This window comes from Netta rufina, assembly GCF_964035555.1.
Source record: "Netta rufina genome assembly, chromosome: 7".
Classification (NCBI taxonomy): domain Eukaryota; kingdom Metazoa; phylum Chordata; class Aves; order Anseriformes; family Anatidae; genus Netta; species Netta rufina.
Genome location: NC_140130.1, coordinates 13,931,387 through 13,951,206, shown reverse-complemented (window position 1 = coordinate 13,951,206; position 19,820 = coordinate 13,931,387). Strand labels below are relative to the sequence as shown.

The 19,820-nt window shown below is 35.3% G+C and overlaps 1 protein-coding gene across 1 annotated transcript in view; it reads right to left on the bottom strand.

Moving 5' to 3' along the window:
• The window catches only part of KCNMA1 (potassium calcium-activated channel subfamily M alpha 1), a gene marked incomplete at both ends in the record, with an annotated part of 478,007 nt that overhangs the window by 250,185 nt on the left and 208,002 nt on the right, over positions 1 to 19,820 (bottom strand). The window contains one exon of the mRNA XM_084290022.1: positions 12,040 to 12,101. Coding sequence (XP_084146148.1) covers positions 12,040 to 12,101 — 62 coding nt within the window. The remainder of the gene's footprint in view (positions 1 to 12,039; positions 12,102 to 19,820) is intronic.

The window sequence follows — 19,820 nt, the reverse complement described above, 5'->3', positions numbered from 1 at the left end:
CTGATTGCCTGCTTGCCCTGCAAGTGCCGCATGATGACTCTCAGGAGGATCTGCTCCATGAGCTTTCCTGGCACTGAGGTCAAACTGACAGGCCTGTAGTTTCCCGGGTCTGCCCTCCGGCCCTTCTTGTAGATGGGCGTCACATTTGCTAGCCGCCAGTCAACTGGGACCTCCCCCGATCGCCAGGACTGCTGATAAATGATGGACAGTGACTTGGCCAGCTCCTCTGCCAGTTCTCTCAGTACCCTTGGGTGGATCCCATCCGGCCCCATCGACTTGTGCACATCCAAGTGCCGTAGCAGGTCACCAACCAGTTCTTCATGGATAATGAGGGCCACATCCTGCTCCCCATCCCCTTCCACCAGCTCAGGGTACTGAGTATCCAGAGAACAACCGATATTGCCACTAAAGACTGAGGCAAAGAAGGCATTGAGCACCTCCGCCTTTTCCTCATCTCTTGTAACTAAGTTTCCCCCCGCATCCAGTAAAGGATGGAGATTCTCCTTAGTCCTCCTTTTTGTGTTGATGTATTTATAGAAACGTTTTTTGTTATCTTTAACGGCAGTAGCCAGATTGAGCTCCAGATGAGCTTTGGCCTTCCTAATTTTGTCCCTGCACAGCCTCGCTACATCCTTAAAGTTCTCCCTAGTGGCCTGCCCACTTTTCCAAAGATTATAAACCCTCTTTTTTCTCCTAAGATCAAGCCACAATTCTCTGTTGAGCCAGGCTGGTTTTCTTCCCCGCCAGCTCGTCTTTGGGCACGTGGGGACAGACCGTTCCTGCGCCATTAAGATTTCCCTCTTGAAGAGCGCCCAGCCTTCCTGGACCCCTCTGCCCTTCAGAACCGCCTCCCAAGGGACTCCACCAACTAGTGTCCTGAGCAGCTCAAAGTCAGCCCTCTGAAAGTCCAATACAGCGGTTTTACTGGTCCCCTTCCTGGCCTCGCCAAGAATAGTGAACTCCACCATTTCGTGGTCACTCTGCCCAAGACAGCTCCCGACAATCACATCCTCCACCAGCCCTTCTCTGTTTGTGAAGAGAAGGTCTAGCAGGGCACCACCCCTGATAGGTTCACTAACCAGCTGCATCAGGAAGCTATCTTCCACGCTCTCCAGAAACCTCCTAGACTGCTTTCTCAGGGCTGTGTTGTGCTTCCAGGATATGTCAGGGAAGTTGAAGTCCCCATGAGTACAAGAGCTGACGATTTTGCAACTTCTGTCAGCTGCCTGTAGAATTCCTCATCCGTCTCCTCATCCTGGTTCGGCGATCTATAGCAGACCCCGACCAGAACACTAGCCTTGTTGTCCCTGCCAATCCTAACCCAAAGGGACTCGACCTTGTCATTCCCAGCCTCGATCCTTTCCAACCCAAATCATTCTATGATTCTATGAATTCATGACAATATTCAAATTTTGTTTAAGGGAAGCTATTTGATAAATGAAAGGCAAAGTGCAGAAACCTATGGACAAACAACAGGAAGGGACAGGAATGGAAATGGACAAACAAAAGGAATCAAAAACATCTCATGCCAGTGACACTGTAAGAATAGGATATTAATAAAAGAAAAATCAAGTGAGTAAGATAACACTCAGAATAGTGCCTAAAGGCTACAAAAATTTTGGTTTAACATTAAACATAGAGGAATTTTAAAGCAATAGACTTTTTAAAGTGAGCAAATTTGAAAGTAACTAAACAGAAAGAGATGTAGAAGTTGCTACTCAGACCCAAGCAACCTAAACAAGTTCAAAAAGATCCAAAAGATCTAAAAAGATCAACAGAACTATTTGTATTGGTGTAAAAGCATGAAGCTTATGTTAGGCAAGACAAACACGCTGCTGTCATTAAATTAGATATTGAGTAATGGAGTGTGATGCTTTTTCCTTCCCCCCTTTTGGTGAAAGAATAAAATTATTTGAAAGAAATCTCATATATTAGAACACAGGCTTTTCCTTTCTACATTCTGACCAAAAGCAACACTATAGTAAAGGGTGTTTATAATATGGAAAATATTTTAAGCAACACGTTGAATAGAAATACTATAAAATTAATAACTACAGAGTTGCTGGAGAAGCTAGCTAAGCCAGAATCCACCAAATCAACATTGAACCTCAGAAAAGGTAAAGCCCATGAAACAAAACAACAGAACCTTCAGCAGTGAAACTGAAGCTAATTTAACATCTTCAATTTTCCTTAGTGAGTGTAGACATACTTTTGTTTAAAAGTAGCTTTTTAATAAAAATAGTCAATATTTAAATATGTTCAAGATTAAAAATTAATGTTTCATGTCACTGTAGCACTGGAATAACTGTGTTCGAACACCAATCAAATGAATTTAAAAATATCAAATTTCTACAAATCACCATTTTCTAAAAACAAAACAAAAACACAAATAGCGAAGATCTGGACCTGATAACATAAAGTTCTGTGTTAGATGTTACACAGGGAAGCATCTATATCTGCAGCATCATTAAGGAGCTTCTAGATATCCCTTTCTTCTTTTATTTTTCCACACTAGCATAAATAATCTCATGGTAAAAGCACATTTAAGCCCAACTGTGCCAATTCTCTAATTTCTCTAATTTCCAATCTTTTTACAAACTACATTATCAAGACCTTTTTTTTTTTTTTTTTTTTTTTTTTTTTTTTAATACATATATATATTTTTTGTGTTGAAATTGTCAAAAAAAATCTTTTTTATTTCCTTTCCCCATCTTTTTTAAACAGGAAACCTACCACACCATAGTCAATAAATAAATAAATAAAAGGCAATAAAAGAAAAAAAGCTGAAAAGCTTAGGTAAGAGATGAAACAGAAACATTTGTACATCTCATTACTGAAATCTAGAAAGATTAAGGAGAAGATAAAACACTGAAATCTAAAGAAATTCTAGAACGGAAGGTAAATAAAAATGCAGGATATCAGGAAAGTGTCTTGACTGCCAGCAGACTCTACCACACAAACCCTCATAACTATTAAAAAAAAAAAAAAAAAAAAAAAAGGTGGGAAGAGATTAATTTTGTCTAATAGTCCAAACTGTTACCTACTTATCAAAATGGAAAATAGGTAGAGAAAATGGGAATTTCACATTCTGAACATGGAACTTTGCTGGAATTCTAGAATCAATGAAATAAAGACATGTCAATAAATTAGCCCAACATCCTACCATTTGGAGTATCACCAAGTGACCAACTGTACGTAAAACTAAACTACCAGGTTTTTTTTGTTTGTTTGTTTGTTTGTTTTTCCTTCAGAGCTTGTTTTACAGAAAATTCCACAACCTTTCTAGGTTATCTTTTCCAATACTTCATAACTATCATTTTTTTTTTTTTTTTTTTTAATATCGAAACTAAACCTACACAGTTGTAAATTGTACACATTTTACAATTTTTTCAGACACCACAGAGAAGACCTTTGATTACCCCTCCATTTACATTGGAATGGTGTCATATCTGCTCTCCCTACAACACAACACGGAAGGGTTTTTTTCGTCCCCGATGGAACAAAAACCACTCCTCTTTCTTTTAACTTATCCCTCACTAGAAGATGGATAACTAAACTTTTGATCATTCTCCTTTTCTACATCTTTCTTCAGTTTTTCTGCTTATTTCGGATACAATGATGTAGCAAAAATATATATACATGCTTGGAAGAATTATCATGTCTGTGGATGCTCTACTGTCCATAGTCTAAAAATTACACTGCTGTAATCTTTTCATTTCCTCCTCACAAAAAAATACGAAACATGGTTTCTGTGTAAAATCATGCTCCCTTGAAACAGCCTTATAATGTAAATATAGGTGAAAGAGTATTTAAATTAGACAACACTTCATTTAGAAGTTCCTCCTTCATCCTTCAAACAGATGAACTATGCGGAGCAACATGCCATGCCCTCCTGCCAATGTGCCAGTGATACAGATTTTTGTCCATGTCAAAAACAAATTTCAGCTGTTCAGCACATATTGGGTAAGGTAGCACTAATGGCAAAGTGCAAAGAAAAAAAAAAAGGATCTGATTCTTGAAATATTAAGCTCTGATTTTTCTAAGTAATATTCCAAGAGAATTCAAACTGTATAAATATTAGCTCATGAAAAATAATGAGCTAACTTCTTGAAGATCAAACTCTTAAGCTAGCTGTTTTCGGTATAAACACTATTAATTCAAGTGATGCATTAATATACAGGCCTACCTGGCAAGATTTTCATACAAATAAATTCACTAAATATCACTGCATTTATAAGCCTTTGCTATTTAAAATTACTGGCATATTTTTGGAATAATAAAATAAAAATAACAAAATAAAAATAAAAATCTTGAACTTCAGCGATTCCTTATCATGTATCTGGCTCCAGCTGTAAAGCAGCATTGCCAAAAAGGGTCCTGATGGACAAGATCAACATGAGCTAGCAATGTGCTCTTGCAATAAAGGTTAGCAGCATCCTGGGCTACATTAGGGAATTTGGGAATTTATCTTTCCCCTCTGTTCAATACTGGTGAGGTCACATCCAGAGGCCTGGGTCTGCTCTCCATACACAAGAGAAAATGACACAGAAGAGCGAAATCAGCGAAGGGCCACAAAGATGATTAAAGGTCTACAAGCATCAGCCACATTGCATTATTTTATCTTGAGAAAACAGAATAGTTACATGTTGCCTAACTAGTGATTATTTACAGCTAATAAAAATCATTCTAATCCAATGTTGATTCACCAATATGATTAACAAATACAGAGGAATTAACTCTATTTATGATAATAACCTAGCTGGATAACACAACAATTTTTTTTTTTGAAGGAGTTTTAGAATCTTCCTCAACTCCTAAGTACAATGGAAGAGCTATTCAGGCAGTGTTTTGCACATTTTAGTGCATATAATTTACCAAATTTAAGTTCTCTGAGTATGTCAGAGAACAAATGCAAACACAGAATTATGAGATGGACAGTATAGAAAACATGCATCTAAATTCCATATGTATGTTTCAGTATATTCAGCATGTGAATGAACAGTTTAAGATAACACCTATAATGGTTGGTTGCAGTATCACAAGAGACAAACATCTAGCAATAAGCCTAGGGAACATACAATCATACCTAATCATATTTAAAAAAAAAATCACTGTAAAATAAGATTTTACATCTTGTCAGGCATTATTTGTGTTAACACTGTTAATTTTGCAACTACCTCACATCCCAATTCATGTAAGACTTAAAAAGCTGCCATTTATGAAATCTCAAAATTTCACAGATTTTTTTTCCTATATACGGTGTTCATTGCAACACAATTCTACCTTTGACATAGGCAGCTAAGAAAAACATAGAGAATAGCTATTTGTTTCACTGCACCCCCTCCCAACCCTTCCCCCCACCCCAACCCCCAGCATTTTTGCTTTTTGCATTAAAATAATCACATCATTTTTGTTGCTGGATTTCACTCTTAGATAAGATCATCTGTACCTAGCAAAGGCTATGCATCTTTCTTCTATCCAATTGTCTTCAGAGCCCATGCACTGCACTGCACACCTACCTGCTTTCAACTCTAGCATGCCACACAACAATGACCACTGAATCTGTTGATGCTTTCCCATGAAACTCCATAGAACAATGAGGAAAATTAAAATCCACTGCAACAAATAAAGATTTGTTCTGTAAATTCCCTTTTGATTAAACAAACAATGGTGTACACCCAGTTGTCTACTAGAAACACTGCAAAGATAAAACTAGCTTTGTCTGCCTTCATTTATGACTGAGAACTTTATTCAATGATGTATGAGTTTAAAGGGTGTTGAATCCTTATAGACCATACATTATCACTTGCCAAGAATCATCAGTAAAAACAGCTAACATGATCTTTCTTTTTTAATAGTAAAAAAAAAAAAAAAAAAGTGATTTGAAAGTAATGACCCAAGAGAGCTTCATTTAGACTTTTAACCTAGATTTTCTGTATTTCCAAAAATAAAACCGATCACTCAGTTTGACTACTGAGCAGTAAACAAAACTAACACGTTAAGAATTAACCCCACTTTATTCCCCCCCCCCCCCCCCCTTTTTGTTTTTGTTTTTTGAGAAAAGGTAGTTAGAAGAAATTCACTTTGATTTACTTCAGCATTAGACAAAATTTATCATCTCAAAGCAACTCATGGAAGCTGCTGCAGTATTAACAAAACTTAGATGAACAAAAAATCAAAACTGAGGAGGAGACTGGCTGCAGGATACCAAGGGAGATTTGGACTGTCTGTATGAGACTATTATTTACAATGAATTATCATTATGGAGGGAATAATACTGTTTTAATCTACTTGTGAAGACACAGACCACAGTAATTTTAGAAATTTGAACAATGGTAAATATCATCTAACATTTTCTTGAACCAGATCCCAGAATTTAAAGTCAGGTTCATCTCTATTCATGTGTCATGAAAAAAAAAATATGCAAACTCTAACCAAAAGCTTATAATAACGTGTTAGTCTATTTTTTGTTAAATAAGATCAAAGATCAAAAAATTGAATTTACTGTGAGAGTTGCTTTTCTGGGAATCTTTGACATTTTAATTATTATAAATCAGACCACTGGGATTCACCTGAAATTCAGATGTAACTATTGCATTTTCTGAGTTACAACTGAAATTTCAATTTTTTTTTTTTTTTTTTCTCCTAAGTATCACAAAACTGAAGAAGTTACCAAAATGTTCTGTTGATTAGTCCACATGATGTGGAAAAGCTGGCTGATCTGTAATGAAAGTATAAGACCGATATCTTAAAATATATTTTTTTGGCATTTGAACAGTTTTACTACCTATTCAGTTAAACTTCATATCTCAGATGTATCTATAAAGTTTATATATATGCCTATTTATAGATCTATATATACAGACTAAACAAATGAGAAAAATTTGAATCCTCCTGAGCAGTGACAAACTGTATCCATACTAAAATTATAGATATATTCTTCATCAGGCTTGTCTTATTTCTACAGAAGACACTATTGCACTAAATTAAATGTTTTCATGAGATAAAATGGCAACAGTAGCAAACAATGGCAAGCCAAACATCATACACAATCACAATTTATCCTCAAATATTCCCACAGCATAAATGAATTTATAAGGACTTGGGAAAAAAAAAATGGCATAGAAAAACAAAATAAGTTCTGCTAGTAAAACACTCCAAGAAAATGTAGTTGCTTTGCTAATAATTTCTCTTTGTGCAGTCATTGAGTAAATTCCTAAGAATATTTATTTCTAATGCATGCTTCCTAATCTTTTCCCATTCAACGGCAAAAGCTGCAACGTGAATCCTAGAAAACCCGACTTCTCACCTTGCATTGTTTTTGGCAAGCGATTTCTAGAGTAGCGTCTCTGATAGCTTCTGTTATTAAGCAGAAGTAGGTAACAAAGACTTGCTTCACTCTAGATAATAAAAAGTAGTCAAAAAAATAACTGCAAGACACGCCAGGAGACACCGAAGCTCAAGGATAGAATGACAACACCTTCTAAAAATCATCTACATATAGAACCTAACACAAGAATACAACTGGTGTGTCATTTTTAGACAGCCAAATATATATGCATATACTTATGTGTATATATATATATATATAAAAATAAATGTTTTCATTTTTCTTATAAAATTATTTGATTCATGTTTGGAATAAACTTTGTGACTCATTGTCAAAGAACACTACCTCAATAAACCACTTCCTTGAGCCCTAAAGCTAGTTCATCTGGTCAATTAAAACTGTGTTTTAAATAACATTATTATTAATCTTCAAGGATTAATTCTTAATCAATACAGTCCCAAGTATGTCAAGCTCACTCAATCCCACAGAGCACAGACTGACCAGCATCAATCAAACCTGAACTTGTGGTGACTAAAAGTACATATTTTCATTCTCTTTCATGTTGAATAATTGATGAAAAAGGTTCAGAGATGAAGATATGTAAGATATTTTGATAGTTTTGAAACTCAGTAAATTTTAAGGAAAGTCTAGAATAGACACATTTGTGGAAAGCACAAAGTTCATATAAAAAAAAAAAAAAGTTGTTTTAAAATTAAGCTGTGATGAGGGCATTTTCCTTACAGTGTACTTAAGACAAGTGTGGTAGTTTTACATTTGGTTCCCTGGATATCTGACCTACACAAATGGGATTTTACACAATCAATATGCAAAAGGAGCAAGTACTTCCAAAACTTTCTAAGATATACAAAGAAAAGTAGAATGAAAAATTAGAGTTATTTTTTTCCCATGTTTAAAAAGAAATAAAGTTGTCTTATTAAGAGGAGCAGCAGTTAAGAGCAAGCTCAGGGCTCAGCATGATCCTATATGCTTGTGTGGACATTTGTGTACATCTTCATATTCACAATGGCACTGTTATTCTTAGATCCAGCTGTTTTACACTCATTGCCAGATGGTACTTTTATGTGCAATTCTAATTAAGTATAATATGTGGGACAGTACTGGAAAAAGACAGCTATTTAGTAATGACTACACTAATGCCTTTGAAAATACAAACAAATCCTAAAAATAATAAACTAAAAAACCTCAGGTGAGTAGAACAAAGCAAGTTGTGAGACTTATGTTTTCACCTTGCCATTGTTCAGTTTTACTTCTGCATGGATTCCAGTTTTTCAGGAAGGAATTCCAATAAATGAGGTAGACTTCAAGAGACAGTGCAGCAATAGCTTGTCATTAGAAGCTTTATTGCAGAAGTATTGAATTTCTGTGCCTGAAAAGCACAGCTCATATCTATGGTTGCATATGACATTGTCTTGCATCCCAGAAGAGAAAACAGAATCAGAGAAAAGGAAATTCACATCACAAACAGTTCCTTTACTACTGCCATTGCAAGTAAGAGAAAATGTTGAAAAGTTTTGTGTGTGTGATGAAAAGTTTTAAAGGAAACATAAACTGGGAAAGAATTATTATTAGGATATATGATGCTACTATGTACTCAAGTAGATCACTTTCTTAACCAAAACTCTCCTGAGTAACTGCTTATGACTTTTTCTTTGAATGGTATTTTATTCAAACTAATTTGTTACTCCAAAAATAAAATAATTTTGTGGATGATATTGACAATATCTCTTTGGAAAAATTTTCATGTTTAACTATTCCCAGTATTTCAAAATACCATTATCCATGGAAGCAGTTTTTTATGAAGTTACCTGCTATAAGTAAAGGAATGAAAGAGGCTAGTATTTAGTAAGAGGTGAAACATTTCATACTGGGATGTGACTGGATTTAATTGGTAGGAATGGTCATTTCTCCACTAAATGATTTTCCACTTTCATGGCTAAAATCTTCCATTAGTGGCTAGCATGCAAAAATGTCCTATATATAACTTGTGGTACTAAGAGACAATGACTGAAGCTGTCAGCATGTAAGAAGTAAAGGCATTGAATTTACACTCCTTTCAGCTGTGACGTCATTTGTTTTACCTGCAGTCACCTTCCCTACACCATGACTGTAGCAGAGGGAACAATGGGTAATATCTTCAATATTGGCCTTACAGAATTCCTCAGTGCATTTCACTAGAATTAATCATAACAAGTCCTTGACTGACAAAAAGTGTTCTCCATTCTCCCCTTCTTTAACCAACCAAGAAAGTGGTGTTAAAATCTGTGCCCATTTTCTTGAGGCCTGTTGTGTATGAAGTCATGTAGGATTCCTTCAAGTACATAGCTGTCCATTGTGTCTACAAAACTATTGGTAGATTAGGATGAATAAATCCAGCTTTTTGTTCTGGACAAATGCTTACTTTTCAACTCTGTATTGAAGACATGATTTTTGTCACTCTAGGTGTTATATCTAGGTGTTATGACAGCTAAGTGTCATTGGCACAGGTTGAATACAACAGCTATAGAATGCACTGTCAAGAAAAATCACGCAATGGTATATATTAGTGTCCAGTGTGCAAACTAGACCCTGTTTGTCTCCACTTGTCCAGCTGTTTTATCATGGTCTTCCTCTCAACTCACCTTCATCCCTTCACCATCTCCTGTTTGACCAGATCCTAAAAGGAATTACTTAATCATACACTTAGGACCTTAAATAGACCGATACATAACTACCACATTTCATTCTACATTGTTGCAGTGGAAGTCAGCTAAGCTGTTAATACAAAACGAAGCAGGATTTTTCACTTCAGGGAAATATCTGGGGAGCTTCTAACCTGATTTAAACAACTAATGAAAAAAAAAAAAAAAAGTGTGTGGGAAGAAAGCAAGATAAGAGAAGAGGAGGAAAAACAACAGGAAAAGTCTGTAAGTGTAATACATGTACATTAATTTCCGGTCGCTGAATTTAAACTGCAGATGGGAGTTGAACATTGGCTGAAGGCTTACAGAAACGTACAGTTAAAATATTTTTCTATCCCCATTGAAAAAGCAGCTAATAAGCTAGTAGCAGTACATAGTTTAGGTAGCCACAGAAAGCTTAAGCACCCCAGAAGCATCTTCTATTTTGTCAGCTTTGCTGTTCTTGAAGAAGAAAACTAAACAAAGGTTTCTAGAATGCAGTGCCTGAAAGTCATTATATAAACAATCACTATCACAACAGACAATTGTTCTGAGAAATAAGTATCTGGTTTTTGGTCTGAAATTGAAATGTAAGTGGAAGCAGATCTTACTCTGTTTCACACCTTTGACTTGGATATGTTGGGCACCAAGAAATTTTACAATTGTGCTTGAAAAAGATCAGAAAAACACCACCTTATGCGTTTCAGTGGTAACATATTAAAGAAAAAGGTTGCTAAAATTGAGAGCACTCTATTTAAGGAAGGAGTATAGAATTTGAGCTTTCTTACAACTTCATTCATCTCCACAAAGAAAATCTCTGCCTTAATTTACTTGGCACATCTAGACTACAAAGGTATGACTTGACTCACACAAAATATTGCTGACATTCATATATTCAAGACCACCTTTTTCTGGTGCTACCACCTGCCTAGATATCAGTAAGTACAAATAGCAGAAGTGAAACATCTGATTTTCTGGGTCATGTAGGAATTGTATCACATTGCCGCACTGTTACTACTGACAGCTATGCAGGCTCACATGAGCAACTCCAGCAAAGTACCTTAACTGTTTGAGTAAAGGTAACCTTAAAACTCATTCAGAAACCAAACAAAACAAAATAGAACAAAAAACTGTAAATGTAAATGTACAGTTCAAAAGCTTTGAAATGGTATTGACATTTCATTATATCATACTCCCAAAACAATTACATTTAAGAGAATAATATTTTACTAACTATGGTTTCTTCTGAGTTGGGCTGCTGATTTGCTTTTTCCACCAGTGTCAGCATCCAGCTTAACACAAAAACAAAGGTGGAATATGAATGGAACTAATGGAAGGATATTCCTAGTTATGTTGTTCTGTACCAAACCATCACACACTTTAATAGGTCAGGATTAAACTTTCTGTTGCCTGGCCAAAACACTGCACTCTATGATAATGTTGGTGTGTGACAACATAATTTAAAAAATAATGAGATGTTTTGCAGATTTTAATGGCCTACTTTATCTTGGGAGATGTCTATCAAACACAGGAGCTGGAAATCTGAATAGATATGTGAAATATAATACTCATGCTGTCTACCTCATTCAGAATTTTTTGTTGTTTTCAGAAGTGTTCCTGTCAGTCTCCTGAAATGTTTTTTTGTTTGTTTTTTTCTTCCTGCAAACTAATTTTTTGGCAGATATTCTTCCTCTTTGGTGGATACCTATTATCCCAATCTTGAATTAGAGATTTTACATATACCCTATAAAGATAAAAAACAATTTTGCAACAGTATGTATAAACTCAACACACAGAAGTATTGTTTTTCTGCCTATGCTTCCTACAGTTCCAATGGCAACACACTCAATCCAGTTAATATTGGATATTTTTCCCATCTTTGAGTTATTTGGTAGACCATGCACCATTATAAAGTTCTTCACACTCAGGCAATGAAATCAAACACAGAATTGAAGTAGATCAATGGAGCAATTCAAAGATGTATAACTGCAGTAGGAAAGGAGAGAAAGGAAAATGTTCTAGAATACTCACTTTGATGAATCTATGAAGTATATTACAAGAGCACCAATACTAAGAGCGAAGACTAAGACAACCTACAAAAGAAAAGTAGGAGTGGTTATTAACAGTGTTAAAGTGAAACATTTCTTCTTCTACACACACACCAAAAAAAAAAAATCATAAAATAGTATTCTATTTCATCTGTCATTTTCTTTATTAAGGTTGTTACTCATTGAATTTCAAACAGTATATATTATCACAGAATGCTTTCTTGCAGTGAAAAAGAGCCACAAACACATCAAATCAGGGCAATCCAGTAGACAGTTAGATCTTAAATCCTAACCTCTGCTAACCTAGATTCTTTAATTTCAAATGGCCAGCAATCTCATTGCATGCCATTAAAGTTTCAGTATACATTTAAAAGAACTGTCCTTCAGGACTACAGTAAAAAGTATCTGCTCAGTGGTAGGTAAACCAAGAGAAATGATAGATTACACTGAATTTCCATTTATAAACATGCTTTTGAAATCCACAGGTTATGTACATGTATAAGGCTGTGTAAAAATATGTATTTACGTTTCACTCTTGTCCACTAAAACACTAGTTAACTTCCAAACACATTAAAAAATAAAAGTTTGATGCAGCTTGTATACAAAGGATACACACCCAGAGCAATTTTCCCTCCTTAAAATCTGTTGAATTTTTTGAACAAATGTATTTTGTTAGGTATGGCATCTAGCCCTTATTAGCTGTGTAGGAATTGCTTTTTTGCCTAGTACATCAGAAGCTGGACTGGAGACACATCTGTGACCTACACAATGTGACCTACATCATGATCTACACAATAGTTTCCGTACCCATTGTAACTTAGATGTCTGACATGGTAATGATAGGCTTATTCTCTTGAACAATGCCATCCCCTGGGTAATTTGGAATTTTAAAACATGGATCCAATAAGCTATTTTTTATATGATAGAATATGATTTTATTGGAAGAAATCAGAAAAAAAAACTGTCTCTTATAGTGAAGATGCAAAACAGATTAAAAATTATGTCTCCTGCAACTCTTATCTGATCTACTGGTCTACAAAATCAACACAGAATGTTCTTGTCTTCTGACAGGCACTTCTCAAGTAGCTGCTTAGAAGTAACATCCCTTAAAATAAACCCAGAGCATTGGCAGTTCAAGACCAGATAGACCAGAGTACTACTAAGGGGACATGCTCCTCACAGTTAAAATACAACTTCTTATGTCAGAAATGGCTAAAAACCACATCATCTAAACAACCATATTTGTGAAATAAACTAGCAATATAAATCCAATTCTGACTAACCAGATTTATTCATCTGTATGAATATCACCACTAATGTGTACCACCACAATTATTGCTACTTCTCTTGACAACCACAACTGTTCAAGCAACAGATGGACAAAGAAACAAAAATTTGTTCATCCAATATAGGCTTCAGACCTAGAAGATGGCACTGGAAATTATTAGAACTGCTTTTGGCTAATGAACACAGAAATTAGTTCCCTAAGACTGTCTCACTAGATCCTTGAAACAGCCATGATTCACTAACTCCTCCTCTCCATATATTAGAAAGAATTTGGAAGGAAATTCTCTTCCAGCTACAAATTTCACTATAATGATTAAACTAACATTTTATTTTTTTCCCAGTTAAAGGACATCAGCTACAGTTTTGCTTGCTTTCTGTGCAGATCTTTCTTTTTTTTTGCCAAGTAATCACAACATAGTATTCTATATTTTGAGATTATTTTTCACCTGGATTCCAGAGAAAAGGATTTTTGTTTTCATTTTAGACATTAAAAGATTTAAATAACATATTTTTGAAAGAGCAAGACATTTTCAACAATAGAAAAATTCTTAATAAATATAAGTTAAAACACCTTTTTCTGAAGCTGTCATAATAGGAAAGAAACTGACTTACTCTTTTCATTTTTTCAAGTTCTGCAAAGTACAAAAGTAAAGATGGACTGATTTTCTCGTTCACTTGTCTTAGGTCACAATATTCAGTCACTGCCTACTAGCCAAAGGATACCTCTGTAATGAAACCAGCATAACTGTATACCAGTCTTGCATTTTCATCATATCCAGTCTCTTAATAATCATCACTGTGGTGCTTAAATCAAGTTAAAGAAATCCTAGGTAAGATATTCCAAAATGCTTAAGGAATTTAAATGTTCTATGACAATTCATATAACTTCCATTAAAATGCAAATATCTAAATTTTGTAAGACGCTTGATTCCCATGCTACTCCAGTGAGATATGACAAAACTACACCATTCCCCTGTTGTAGTATATACCTGACTTTAAATCAAGTCCTGTTTTCTCTTCTACTACCCCAACACACATCCCTGGTATTACTATTCATAATGTCCCCAAAAATCACAGAAAGGGAATTAGAAGAAAATGGAATCTTAAACTCCATTATTATCCTGCCAGCAGAGAGACACACTTTTCATTTGCTTAAGTGACAGTGTTATCAAGCTCAACACAAATATGCTAAGTGTGAGGAAAAAAAAGGGCCTGAATCAATCATTTTAAAGGTATATTAAAATAAAAATAAAATTAATATCCTTCCATGCTAAATAAATCAATTTGATAAGAGTCTCAAATGCAAGGTTTATTTAGGTATTTTTTTTAGGTATTTATTTGGGTATATGGGTATTCCCACCATTTAGGTATTCCCACCTAAAAACTGAATGTAACCTGGTTATTTAGATCCAGGGAGACAGTTTTTGAGTTTAGGTCTAAATTCAGATGAGTCCTTGCAAGATTTTCCATGGGAGTCAACATCTATTTTTGAGAACTTATTATGTTTGAAGAGAGGTATAAACCTAGACAGACTGATACCCCAAACAGAAACTAGAAGCTAAGGGAGTAAAATAGCATATATGTATGTGAATTACTTCCATGTTAACTAGGCCATGGGGAGAAGCTTGCTGGCTCTGTTTATTATTCCAATGCATTTGGCACAGCACTGCAATTGCTACACATCTATTATAGCTTCTCTCTGGAAGGAAAAAATCTTTTAATTTATAATAAATTACTGTTTGTTTAAGATTGAGAAATGTGAAATCATATGCTAGCAGCTACTCTGACTAAGCATTTAGCATTAAGTTAAAAATAATATCAGTCTGATAAAAAGAAACAGAGAATAAACATGGAATAGTTGCTACATATACTTATTTTTTTCATTAAAAATAAAATTAAAGAAGATCCAGACAGAGTTCAACAAAAGTATACACTGCCTTTTTGAAGCAGAACACAGAGAAATTCTAGAAAAAAAAAAAATCCACTTAAAGAAAACTGCAAAAACATTTTGCTTTCTCCAATACTGGTAAGATGCCCCAGAAGACCTTTGACCATTCTTTTGAGGTACTTCATGCATCTACACTAAGAACAGTCACAGGAAATAAAAGGGGAAAAAAAAAGGGGGGGGGGCTGACATTTTTTAAAAACAGAGTAACACAGCAAAGCTGCAGGGGTAGTATAGACATTGAGCAAATACTATTAGGATGAAGCCATGATAACACCAAAGGGACTCAGCGCACCTTCCAGGGCCAGACCTATGTAAAAGAAGGATAATAATGACCAATATAATAATATAATGAATATAATAACCAAATAACCAAGGGGTGGCACTGTTTCTCCTACAACTGCATTGAACTCATGTCCTGGCATTACTGAAGAAGCATGGAAAAATGGAAAGGCTGTTCATATTAGGGAGAAGTTATAATTATTACATACACAGTAATGAGTAATGTAAAGATTCCAGTGTAGAAACATTTTTTCCACGTCAACCCTGCAATGAGTGCATCAAAAACATCATACCACAAACACAAACTTCTTATGCACTCTTATACAGCAGTCTATGTTCATTTAAATCACTAATGAAGTGTTAATACCAGATGTTCTCCCTAAATTACATTTTGATGCGTATATCCACAAGTAGCACTTCAGTCCAATACCACTCCCACTAAAGTTATGAATTCATCTTGAATTTTTTGCGTTATTTGCATGCACAGAATTTAGAAACACCTATCTGACATCAAAAATAAGTCAGAAATATCAACAGTTTTCAGGCTATTTGTTACACTAGCTAAATCCTAGCCTCATTAGTTACAATTATTAGTTGCATATGTTTCTTCCAGGTTGTATATGGAATCAGGTAAAATACTTCAAACAACAATGTTCTCTTCTCCCTTTCCTTCCTGCCAATTCTTCCTATATATAGCGAATGTGCTATAGGTCTAAACATTACTGATAAACATATCTCTGATAAAGACTTACACAAAATAAATGACACAATAGTTAAAATTGGCTTCTTTCTCCATGTTCCCAATACTCTGTACTCCTCTGTTCTTTTTCTTCCTAATGGTTTCTATGAACTATTTCTATGAATAAATTTTCTGGTATTCTGAGTACTAAATTAAAACATATTTATTTACATACACACACACACAGATAAAGTAGATGAAAATATTTCCCTTACTTTCCAACTCAAGATCATACATTACGCTATTGATATTGTAGATTGAGAACATCAAAAGAACATCTTTTAAGTAAATGCATATCAACGGTAAACGTACTGGCACAGAGGTTTCTGGGAGTGTGGGGGGAACATATATGTTGAACTTAATGTCTTTGAAGAACTTAGGACATAGATTTTGTGCTTCTTGCTATGCATTTGTTTCAAGATAGGTAATTTCAATATCTCAGAAGCAGGATGAGATCTTCCATATATGCTATGCAGTAGGCAGGCAGCAGAAGTCATTCAACCATCTACTTGGCACGTGCCTGAGGGCAAACTTGTCAATCTCTGCCACTAAAGAGTCATTTTTACTATTTCCCTGACTCCTGAAATACAACCCTTTTCTCTTTCATGTCTTCAGGGTTGAAAACTTGTAGTGTGATAGCATGTATTTAATCTTCTTTGAATTTTATTTTTTTCCCTAAGATGACTGAATTGGATTTGTCTTGGAGCTAATGAATGGAAATATCTCATGTAACATCCCATACCTTTTATTTAACACTAGGTTTACAGAGGCCCTAGAGAATATATGGTCCTTATTCTATTGGGGAAGAGAGGGGGTGGTATTTGTGAAAAAAAAATAAAACATTTTATGCTTTGCAGAGGGTGGAAAAGTTCTTATTTTGTTATCTTATGACAATCTATTGTGCATTGCTCTTCAGAAATCTGTGTCTGAAGCTCTTACCATGCTAAGATGAAGTTTTTGACCACTAGGCCAACTTTACTGTTTATAATATATTAAATTGTTCTATTAACATTTATATTTCAGATTACTTAAGGAGAATACAAACCATAACATATGACCTCAAAGCTACATCCTGGTTAACTCAAGGATCCACTAATTTTGTAATTCTAAGCTTTTCATTAGTACCATTCTAATAGTCTGAGGTTTTGGCCTATTTTGAAAGAAAAATTACACACTGGAAATATCAAAATAAACTTCCTTTGACCAGAAGAATGGAAAGCAATTGTATTTCTTTTATATATACAGAGAATTTATTTGTTTGGATTTGTTAGGAATGGAAACCTATACACAACTACAAGTTATATTTCAGAAGGAGGAATTACTTAATCTTTGTTTGGCAATCCAATGTTAATTTGCAGACTCTAGGATGTGCACCAGGACATTTACAATTAATGTAGTCCAACAAAAGTAAGACTTGAGCAAGACTAGACCTCAAAAGAGCCAAAACACCCTGCTTCAATTTAAGTCTCATTAACTGATACCCTATATGTAAACAACAAAATCCAGAAAGCATTCCATGTAGGCAAAGTGGTAAGAAATTATGCATTGCAGCTGATATCAACAGCTGAGCAATTAGTATCTCTGAGGTTACTATAAATACAGATGAAGAAAGAGCTGTTTACTATAATAAGAAAGTCTTTCCAAAAATCAGTGTTCTCCACTCATTTTTGATAGCACTTCATTAAGATTTATTGCTATTATTCCCTGTGGATATATCACAGTGAACTAAAGCAGCTGCATTATGTTAAGTTTATACAATTCACAGAATCACAGAATGTTAGGTACTGAAAGGGACCTTGAAAGATCATAAGAAAGGTCATGTAGGCCAATCCCCCTGCCAGAGCAGGAACACCTAACTCCCTCAACCTACTAACCACTGCCCTTCTGATACACCCCAGGATGCTACTGGCCTTCTTGGCCCCAAGGACACAATGCTCATGGTCATCTCGTTGTCCACCAGGACCCCCAGGTCCCTCTCCAACTCACTGCTTTCCAGCAAGGCAGTCCCCAGTTTATAGTAGTGTCTGTAATTCACGTTAGTTCATCCAACAAAATGGTCTTCAGAACTTCATGACTTGTCAAGACAAATAAATTGTAATATGCATTTTTATAACAATTAGTAGAGAATTTCTGTTAGAGATGTTCTCAGCTATACCCTGACAAACAAAAGTAGAGACAGGAGTGAGTATATCTGAGATCCATGAGTAGGACATAGTACCATGCTCTGGGTAGAGCTGCACACTGAGTTTTCTCTGGGTTTAAACACATTGCCTGTGTCCAGCTTTTCTGCCTCCACTTTTCTACCTGGTCCCTCCCAGGCCAATGCATAAATAAGTGAGATGAGGAAGGCAAAAGTATAAAATATTAGGAATACTGCTTTCCACCATCTACTCTATGAGGATATGAATTCCTAGGGGCTCTTGGGAAGTCATTCTACCAAGTCAAGGTTCGCAAAGTCATATTCTTGTTGACAAAATGCTCTCTTAATGTCTTTCAGAACAACTGCATACAATATCAGCTTCTCTTTAAAGAGAAACATCTAACCACATGTCAGCCATCATGAGCCACCTTACAACAGCAAATCACAAACAAGTGAAGCATGAAGCAGGTGAATCAGATGAAAAACCTAGTGATAAAACAATAAAGAGAGAAAAATAAGATTCCATCTTGTTCCTCCCACCAATAAATAAGAAATGCGAAGTTCAAACAAGCCTTCTAAGAAACTAGGAAGTTTCTTGTCATTTACCTGTTATTCACAAGCATAGGGAACAGATTTTGCAGCTAATACACTCCCTGTAAAAGAGCCATGCTTGCTGGGACACAGCAGAATGAAGAACCAGCAGTGATATATATACATGAGTACAGCCCAAGAGCAAATTCTACAGTCAGCACCTGCTGCTGATGACAAGATACATGTTAACCACTATGAATCTTAATGCATGTGTTCTCTGGACGTTATGCTAGCTAGTAAATCTGCCTTGGTGACTTATCGATCCTACCCTTTTGCATGCAGAAGTGGCAGGCAACAGAGTTAAACAAAACATTTTTACTATTTCTTCCACACTTTGAATGTCAGATAGGATTTAGAACCTAATTCTGGAAGGAACTAGGCACCTCCAAGCTAGACAGGGAACAAACTCACCTTTTAGGGAAGTCAGAAAATACTCAAAAGCACCTCAGTCTTCAGAGCCAGCAGCTACCAGCCCTTAGTTTTCGGTTTGATGCAATTAAAGCACTAAATTCAAACATTGTAAGTTGATGGCCACATTATAATCTTCTCAGAAACCCAAAGACTTGCAAATATTTGCATGCAAATTCTTTCCTTTCAATTACACTGTCTGCTTTATTATAAATTTCACTACAGAGCTACTTAGCTATGAAATTCTACAGTAAATAAACTAGTCACCAACATTCAGTAAAAAGAGTACTAAAAGTTTCATCAGCTTTATGAGAACTGCTGTATAAATTTTGCCCTTGTTCAGCAAAGTTCAAGTAGGCTTTCTATTTACCA